This window comes from Triticum aestivum, chromosome 3D (assembly GCF_018294505.1).
Source record: "Triticum aestivum cultivar Chinese Spring chromosome 3D, IWGSC CS RefSeq v2.1, whole genome shotgun sequence".
Classification (NCBI taxonomy): domain Eukaryota; kingdom Viridiplantae; phylum Streptophyta; class Magnoliopsida; order Poales; family Poaceae; genus Triticum; species Triticum aestivum.
This window is the reverse complement of record NC_057802.1, coordinates 549,593,986-549,603,144: the sequence shown is the minus strand read 5'-3', so window position 1 is coordinate 549,603,144 and position 9,159 is coordinate 549,593,986. Positions and strand designations below refer to the sequence as shown.

General features: G+C 53.9%; 1 protein-coding gene across 3 annotated transcripts; it reads right to left on the bottom strand.

Annotated features, from left to right (window-relative positions):
• Positions 1-4,614: 4,614 nt before the first annotated feature.
• Positions 4,615-8,650, bottom strand: LOC123075330 (CBS domain-containing protein CBSCBSPB3). 3 transcript variants are annotated; one of them, XM_044497965.1, is made up of 14 exons: positions 8,503-8,650; positions 8,256-8,421; positions 7,966-8,098; positions 7,278-7,448; positions 7,067-7,145; positions 6,865-6,978; positions 6,692-6,758; positions 6,483-6,588; positions 6,350-6,408; positions 6,163-6,266; positions 5,965-6,086; positions 5,771-5,853; positions 5,544-5,633; positions 4,615-5,371 (listed from the first exon to the last, which is right to left on the bottom strand). In XM_044497965.1, exons 1-14 carry the CDS (start codon positions 8,643-8,645, stop codon positions 5,183-5,185), a joined length of 1,626 nt encoding a protein of 541 aa, XP_044353900.1. In that variant the 5' UTR covers positions 8,646-8,650; the 3' UTR covers positions 4,615-5,182. The 3 variants fall into 3 exon arrangements, 2 of the variants coding, with proteins under 2 accessions (XP_044353900.1, XP_044353901.1); XR_006436117.1 differs by having other exon boundaries at positions 5,247-5,371; positions 5,965-6,091; XM_044497966.1 differs by lacking the exon at positions 4,615-5,371 and having other exon boundaries at positions 5,483-5,633; positions 5,965-6,091.
• Positions 8,651-9,159: the final 509 nt, after the last annotated feature.

The following is a 9,159-nucleotide window of genomic DNA, read 5'->3' as shown; positions in this document are numbered from 1 at the left end:
GGCGGTGGGGCGACGGTGGGGCGGCGGGGCAGTGAGGCGACGGGGCGGCGGCGGTGGTCGTCGGGGAGGAAAAGGAGAGAAAGAGAGAAAGGGCGACGGTAGGGCCACGGCCCGTTAGTTAAATTGAACCTTTGTCGTCCGCTACACCTTTGTCGTCCGCCTTCTTGCTCTTTGTCGTCTGCTAGCAGATGGCAAAGAGGGGTGCCGTTAGGGTTTACCAGCCAGTGGGCCAACCCCCCCCCCTCCTCTTTGTCGTCTGCTAGCAGACGGTAAAGCTTCATTGTCGTCTCCTAGCGGACAGCAAAGAGGTGGCTGATGGCAAAGCCATCCTTTGCCGTCAGCCATCTCTTTGTCGTCTGTTTTTTGGTAGCTGATGGCAAAGCCATCCTTTACCGTCCGCTAGCTGACGGCAAAGAAGTGGCTGGCAGCAAATCTTCTAATTCCAATAGTGCTAGCCTGACATCAGTCGCAGAGTCTGGGTCGACACCTCCATAGTAGAAGATGCCCACGCATGCGTCTCTAGCCAGTCCTGGTGGACCGGGGGAGACACAACCCCGTCACTACCATGGCTCCCGCAAAGGCCTCACAGTTTCCGTCTAGTTTGCGGAAATTTGACAATTGAATTGATCCGCAAACAGATAGTTTGCCGTGTTTGATGACAAATTTCGGTCGGAGTGCTCGATTTGAACGAACGCGGGCGTTTTAAGGGGAGATGCCCTTCCTGTTTCTTTGTAGTACATCCACAAGGATCCAGTCCGGTTCCGGCACGATGTCCATCCTCTACGTCTGGTGCCACGACTCGGAGCAGTCTCGCCACCGAAGCGTTTAAGATAAAATCAGATTGAAACGCCTCCTCCTCTGCCTCTGTCTCACTAGTGCTAGGAGTTTCCCCGCCGACAAATCTGCTCCGGTCTGCTCCCCTCACCGCCAGCCACCATGATGCACTACTTATACCAGCAGGAGATCCAGCGGGAGAACCGGCGGCGGCGCCTCCTGCTCTGGCAGATGGAGGAAGGCCGCGCCGACCTGCTCAACTGGCCTCTCTGATCCAGCGCGAAGTAGTGGCGGAGCCAGAACTTTTGTGGAGCCTGGGCAAGTTGTGCCTAAGTGTATAATCTAGAAAAAAAATGAAATTCGAGTATTCTGATACACATCATATAAGATAGCACCAAACTTCTAAACCACAAAACCACTTTAATAATGAAGTAAAAACATAAATGTAATAGTCACAAAAACTGTAATTTTAAAATGAACTAATATATAATATATCAATATCCATTTCATAGACCATATAAAGTTCGATCTTTGCTGTCAAGGACCAGCGAGCCCGGGCAAGTGCCCAAGCTCGCTGGGCGGTGGCTCCGCCACTGGCGCGGACGATATGTGCACTACCTTAGAGCATCTCCAACAGCCGCTCAACGCGTGGCGCGCTAAAAACCAGTTTGCAGCGTGCCGATCGGCTGGTTTGGCACGGCGGGCAGCGCTGGCTCCAACAGCCGCGGTAAAATGCAGCGCGTGCGCGTAGCTCCAGAAGTGCGCGTTCATAGATATTTTGTCACCATACATAGTTCATAGCATAGATAAAAACAATACAAAGATATTTTACATAGTTCATAGCATAGATAAAAACGATACAAAGATATTTTACATAGTTCATAGCATAGATAGATAAAAAGAACTACGGTGGAACTACATAATTAAACTACGGTGCAACTAGATAAACTACGGTGCAACTAGAACTACTCCGAGTCGTCCTCATCATCACCCTCGCTGGTGTTGTCTGAGGTAGAGATCCACACGTCCTCCCAACGTTCATCGTCGGACATGAAGAACGACTTCCCACCGGCGTTGACGAGATCGCACTGCGATATGGTCAGTGCCTTCCGCCGACGCCGGTCCGCCCACTCCGCGCGGCGCTTTGCCGTCCTCTCCGCCTAGAAGGCGCGCTCATTGGCGACGTCCTCCGGGTGGCACCGGTGCCACTCCGCCATGGCTCGCTCGCCCTCCTTGGCGATGAGGAGGCGGCGCTGCCGCCGACGGTGCTTCGCACAGTTCAGGTCCGTGATAAGACGAGGAGGAGGGGTGACGGCCTGCGCCTGCTCGCGCATGCAGACATCGCGGAAGTTCATCTGCGAGGGAGGCCTCTCTAGGCGCCATGCCGCCGCGTCGTACGCGCGAGCAGCCTCGTGCGCGGTCTCGAACGTGCCGAGGCCGAGCCGGACGTCGCCGGACCGGATCTCGGCGTAGTACGCGCCGGAGGGGCGCTCGCGGATGCCGCGGTAGCCCGAAGTTCCTCGGCGGCGCGGCGGCATGGTGGCGCGGTGGTGGCGGGGCGCTGAAGCGGGAAGCAGAGGAAGCGGTGAGAAAGCAGTGGAAGCGGCGAGGAGATGGGGGAAACTCGCGCGTGGCGAGCACCGCAATTTATAGGCGCGCCGGAAGCAGTGCGCCAAATCTACCGCTCGACCGACAGCTTTCTCCCGCGCGCGCGCGCAAACGTTTACCACGCGCTTGTTTCCTGCCTCCGCTGGAGCGCGCGAAAACTTCCCGCGCGCGCTAAATGGGCATTTTACCCCACGCGCGTCTTTTGGCGCGGCGGTTGGAGCATCTCCAGCCGCGCCCCCAACAGGCTCTCCTCAAGCGATTTTTCAGCGCCGGTGCCCAAAAATCGGCCTAGTCGCGCCCCAGGAGGCCGTTCTTCGCCGGTTTGGGCTGAAACTGGCGCCGGTGGAACCAGGCCGAAAGAGCCGCGGGCCCGCCAAGTCAGCGACACGCGCCTCGTCTTCCCTCAAAACGCCTCGGTTTCCCGTGGGGAATCAATGGCAAGGCTGTCGGCGGTGCGGCGACGGGCGGTGCGGCGGCGCCTCCCCTCCCACCACGCGTACACACGGCGCGGGGTTATAAAACCAGCGCCTCCCTCTCGCCTCTGGCCACACCAGCCGCCGCCGAGCTCTGCCTCTCTGCCTCTCTCCCTGTCCGCCGACGTTCCTCCCCTTCCCTCTCTGCCCAAGCCCAAACCGATGGCCGAGCGCTTCCCCGGTGACGCGGCGGCGGCCAACGGCTTCGGCCGCCGCTCGCTCCACGAGTGGGAGGCGTACCTCTTCTTCGAGGCGAACATCCCGGCGCCACCGGACATGCGCGCTGGGCCGACGGGGTGGAGGCTCAGCAACGGGGGCGTCCCCATCCCCCCGGTGCCCGACGTCGACACGCGCCCGGCCATCTTCGCCGCCGAGGTCGACCGCGTGCGGGCGTCCCTGACGGAGGAGCAGCGGGCCCTCCCCCAGTACGCCGCCGACAACCACGCGTCGTGGGCGGCGTACTTCCAGCGCCGACAGGCGCAGCGGCTGGCGTCCACCAACGGGGCGCCGGTGGTGGGGGCACCAAGAACAGCGAGGGGCGCCGCCTATCGTGTGGCACCCCCGGCCGCACCCTCCACGAGGTACTCCAGTACCTCGAGGGCGGCAATGACCCACCGTTGGCATACCCTGCCGCGGCGGCCGCCCCCCTCCCCCCGTCGGAGCACTGGGCAATGGATGCCCAGGAGGTTCGGCTCCTCCTCGTCTTCCTCCTCTCAATCCTCCTCCCGCTCCTCTTCCCATTCCTCCGGCTCGCCGGCGGTGTTCGGCGTCAAGGCCAAGCCCGCAGCGGAGACGCCGCTCGGCCGGCGCACCCGCAGCGCCGGCATCGTCATCAACGAGGGCGGCAGGCGCGCCTCCTCCTCGGCTCCTCCATGCTACGTCAAGCCAAAGATGGAGCCGGGCCTCGCCGCCGTCAAGACGGAGCCGGGGCTCCCCATCGTGAAGACGAAGCCCAGGCTCGCCGGCGGCGTCAAGGAGGAGCTCGACGACGCGGCGGCCCTGAAGTGGGCGCGCGACGACTGGGCGCAGACGGAGCTGCAGCGCCAGCGCCTCGCCTATGAGCGGTTCGAAGCTCGGCGCCGTGGCCGGGACAAGGGAGGCGTCGTCGTCCTCGACGACAGCGACAACGACGCGCCGCCGCCACCAGTCGACGCCGGGCAAGGGTCCAGCAGGGGCGGCCGCGGCCGCGGCAAGGAGGAGAAGGCCGCCGCCGACGACGACGAGGATGGCGGCAACATCGGCGACTTCGCCGCGCTCAGCGACTTCTTCGCCCCTTAGTTGCATTTTTTTAAATAGCTTATGTAATGTCGAATATGTCGAATATATGTCCAGTTTGCCGAACTTAGCCGAATATTTTGTCCAATTTATCAAACTTTGCCGAATTTCTTTTTTTTTTAAAACAACCGCGTCTGGGGGCGACCCTAAGGCCGGCGGCCTGGAACCCGCTCGCCCCCACGCTGATTTTGACGCCGGCTCGCTCCCAGGGGCTAATTTTACGCGCCCCTGGGGGGCCAACGGTTGGAGATGCTCTTAGGATCATCACCAGGGTACGTCAATCACCACCATCTATCCATCTATATTTTTCTATCTAATAAGTAAGTATTGAATTTGTATGCTGAATTGCTTTTTTCAATTGCAGTGCGGTACGGCCGTGCTGGGCCTGGCGATTCTAGTCTACGTGTTGGTGCTCAAGTACAGGTACCACCTGCCCGAGCTGCAGGATCCCATTGACATCATGACATGGGGACGTGTGTTTGTACTCCTTCCGTCTCATAATATAAAAACGTTTTTAACACTAGATGGAGGGAGTAGCTCTCTGCTTCATGCCATCTGGCTACCTCTGTACCCAAGACTAATTAACCCACATCCAAACTTTGCTTCTTGCTTGCTTGCTTGGAAGATTAGCTAGGCATGTTCATCATCTCCCTAGGACAAGTCTTCTTTCAGGCAGCAATTTGCGAGTCAGAAATATGAACCGTTGAGGAGCAACCAATCAGCCATCTGTGTGTTTACATTACATGCATGGCTCGTGCCTAGATATATACGTAGACTACTGCTGGTGCATCATTATCTCTTTCTCTTCGTAAGGTTCTTATATTTGAACGGCTGAATATACACCTCTGTTGTCACAACTCACAAGTAGAACGCCCAAGAAGAAAAACACACTCTCTGAACCCAGTTACAACGAATGCAAACCCCGGAAGAAAAACAAAAGCTCTCAGTGTGTTGTTGGCTTGTTGCTCGCGTGACCTGTGTCTCTGTGAGCCTCTCAGTCCTGTGTAAGTGCATTTTACAATGTTGAATGGAGTATGTTTCAAGTCAGACTGTCACAGCTCGGAGCGTCTCAAGTAGGCAGTTACCAGGACGCCGGTGACCGCAGCCGCGCTGGCCACAATTCCCAGCCCGAGGGACGGTGGCCAGCCTCTCCGGGGCATCGGAGTATCTACAGGCAACGAGGAAACGGACACCGGCCAGGTCTCGGTCTCGGACCCGTCCTCCATGTGCAGCCTCAGAACCTGAAACAGAGAAACGAAATATCAAAAAAGAAAGAAATTGTTGTAAGCCTCACATTAAATTACTACGGAAACTAAGTTGCAAGAACAAGTTAAAAAACGTTCTAGCTGTTGCGCATAGCTAGCAAGGATGCAGATCAAGTTACTGTTCCAGAAAAGATGAGTAAAATCAAACCTTCCATCTGGCTGATCTGGCATGCTCAATTGCCGCAATGAGGTCACCATCGGTAGCCAGAAGAACCCTGTCACCTTCATCATCATCGTACTGTTTGAAATAGTGGTAAGTGAGATGTGAAAATATAGGTCCACAAATCCTACTTATAAATTCCCTGTCTACTTGTCCTGTTGCTCACTTGAAGGAAGGGGAACACAGTACTGCATAAGCAAAGCTCAACCTCTTACCAGAAGATTTACAGTCGCCTTCTCGTTTTCCGTTCCCAATCTGTATGCAACAGCAGAAACAAGCTCATCCAAGCTCTCTGAAACTGCAGAAAGGAGGACCATGATCAGAAATTCAGGCAGGCGAAGGCAAGCACAATTTATAACACCTCATCAGTAAACCAGAGTCAGGAAAGTAAGATGAGAAATGCACCAACCGCAACTGAATCTGTGCATCCGTCCTTTCCTGTCTTCAATTTTGAAAGAGAATGCGTTGCCAACATGAGGGGGTGTATGCTTCCCTTCAGCACTGTCTGACGCTGCCGTACGAGATTCTTCACTGCACTACATAACAAAAGACTGATCAAATGATCTTAAGAAATGAAAGAGCATAAGCAAACAGACAAATAACAAACCTATGCTCGTCATATTCCTCTGCTGGATGCACTGCAAGAGCTGAATCCCAAAACTTCTGAACCATAGCATTTGCCACATCGTTTCGTCCGGAGGCTCCCTCGACCTAACGAAAACACGATGAGATGCTGCAAGTTAATGAAATGTGTAGTAACCTCCCTTGGTTGTGAAAATACAATTCATTCTTACCATGGAGATGCTTGCGTGGGTTAACTGTAGAGCATCCAAACAGGCCACAATCTGTCCTCCTATTCAAAGATTTAACTGAGACATGTACATAGAAAGGAACTTCTCTTTACTGTTAGAATTCAGTAGTACTTGCTTTTGTTTGCAACAGGAATATGGCGAAATTTGCCATCTTGCATTGACTGTAGAGCCTCGAGGATTGATGTGTCCAGTGTGGCACAACCAGGTCTTGCAGTCATAACCTTTGGAAAGATTACAGGATATTCAATCAACTAGTACAAAGAAAAAAGAAACAAAACCAAGGTCGCTCAAAATTTGGGCGCTTCAGTTTTTTTTTTACCATACCTTTTCTACAAGGGTCACCTCTGGGGACAGACTTTGTGCCACTACTCGCAAGACCAAATCCATGGAGCTGCAGAATACATACCAGAAATATATCCTACTATCTTAGTGATAGTACTTGACAAATAGTTGAAATGGGAAAATTTAAAATGTACACGACTTAACAAAGAACATACGTGAGGATCCCTTGCAATATGTTCCCTGTCATGACAACCACTGAGTTAACTCGGTATTCTCGCATCTTTTTGGCCGCCACAGTTACTAGATCGAAAGGAGATACCACTGGAACACTGCAAAGGGTAAGCGGTGGAAATATTCAGTCATAACAATAACAGCAAAAAACGGCATCACGCATTTTCCTGGCAGTAGCAATTTGACCTGCTATTTTCAGTTATGATAGTTGACAGGGAAGGCTTGAACATCTGGTCTCGAAGATTTTCTATGAATGCGTGTGGACCTGAAGTAAGGACCCAAACTATAACATCAGCTAGTTAACAAAAGAGATCTGAATGGAATGCATCGTGGGTGGTCTTGAAAATTGAAATGAGTAGCCAGCCTAATGATACTAAAATAAACTGAAGAAAGAAACCTGCAAATTCATTTCCCCACTGCCGTTCAACACCTTCCATGGCAGCTGCTATAGCACTGCCGTGTTCTGCTGCCTGCTCCATTCTTGAAATTGCACCCCAGAGGAACTTGGTAATGTCCAACATGGCAGTGACTGTACCATGTTCCACTACAGGAAGATGCCTAAATTTGCCTGTACATGAAAGCCGTGTGACTAAAATGAAAATCACAGAGACAAGAAAATGTTTTTCGATAAAGGGTGTTTTATTACTCAAAAGGAGAGACAAGAAATGATATATCTATAAGAATGGCAACAAGGTGTTAGCAAGCAAACATGTCTGGAATTTCTCAAGAGAACATTTCTTGCCTTTGGCTATTAGGCAAGATGCAATAGAAGTTACTTATCATGATCTACCATCGGTTCGAATTGACTACATGATTTCTTTTCTCAAACATATGGTATTGTAGGTTTACTGTCGCCCGTAACTTGAGTTACTGACAAAATGCAATCCTATGATTATTGGAGCAATGCTGACCCATCAGGCTGTAGCTGTACAATCATGATAAACTGAACTTGTTCTCACCCATCGAGGTGCATATCAGTAGCACAACAATGAACCATGGACAACCGATCAGATCACTGGATGGAACTAATTAGTAATGTTCGTACTGAAGGTGAAACTGGTACTGAAGAAAAATAAGGAGATGACCTTGGACCATCTTCTGCAGTGCCTCGGTGGCGGATGAGTTGGACATGACAAAAACCGGAGTCGGCGTCATCACCTTGGCCATGCTCGTTTCCTCGGGCCTCAGACCCTCGGCGATCACTCGACCCGATATGTCCTGCGGAGAAAAGCAAACAAATGCGACATGAAAAACTTGATCCTGATCTCTAATGTCATCATACAAAACCTGACTCCCATGCATCATTGACGATATTACTCTGTTTTTCAACGGTTCCTCCTCCTGATATACATATACTGGTTCTCAGTTGACCTACCTCGGCCGTGACGATGCCGGAGAGCACCCCTTGCGCGTCGGTGAGCAGCGCGGCGTCGGCGCGCCTGGCGGCCATCCTCCGGCACGCCTCCGACACCGCGGTGGCCTCCGGGAGAGTCAGCGCCTTGGTCAGCCGGAGCTGCTTCACCGTCCTCTCCTCCAGCGACCTGTGCGGTACACATCAATCTTCAGAATCGAAAGCAAGGGGCGGCTGGTAAGGACGATCGGAGGCGTGCGTGCGTGCGTACGGGGGTGGCGCCTGGGCAGGCTTGGAGCTGGTGGAGGCGGCCGCGGCGGCCTTCCCATTGGCAGCGGCAGGGGCGGGGGTGGGGGTGGGCGGCCTGCGGCGGAGGAAGGCGGCGTGGTGCCGGCGAGGCTGCGGCGCGGCCATCGGCATCCGGCGGTGGCGGCGGCGATCGCGGGTCTGGTTTGAAATGGAGTTGAAGGTAAGGAAGACAGAGTTAGCGGGGAGCAGAGCAGGTCAGAAGGACAGGAAGCGCGTCGCGTGCTGCTGCAGCGGACGTGGAGGAGCTGGTCCGGGTGGGCCGCCGGGGCTTCCGTGGCGTGTCACTGGTCCGTGGGGTCCGGAAGCGGTGGGGTCTGAGCGTCGGTGAGGTACGCGGCGGAACGATCAGAAGGTGCGCGCGCAGGTCGTTGAGTCCGTCCAACCGTCCGGATACTCTGTGGGTACCAACCATACGGCCCAGTCCGTAACGGCGGGCCACCGGGTGTAATGGTGTGATATTATTCCCTTCATTTGAAATTAAAAATAGATATTTTAGATTTGTTTCCGATCAAACTTGTTTAATATTGTTCGTGTTTCTCTATCCCTCTTCCGTTCTAGGCGGTTAGGGCACTCATCCCCTCCAAGCTTCGTTGGCGAGCCCGTGGATCAACCTCCCCTC

What these genes read in the sequence shown, in the direction of transcription:
- LOC123075330 (XM_044497965.1), bottom strand. Translation starts at nt 8,645, where the DNA reads ATGGCCGCGCCGCAGCCTCGCCGGCACCACGCCGCCTTCCTCCGCCGC. An exon ending in GTGGGGAAATGAATTTGCAG is followed by an intron (nt 7,146 to 7,277) that starts GTTTCTTTCTTC and finishes TCCTTACTTCAG; the next exon opens with GTCCACACGCATTCATAGAA. An exon ending in AGGTGACCCTTGTAGAAAAG is followed by an intron (nt 6,589 to 6,691) that starts GTATGGTAAAAA and finishes ATCTTTCCAAAG; the next exon opens with GTTATGACTGCAAGACCTGG.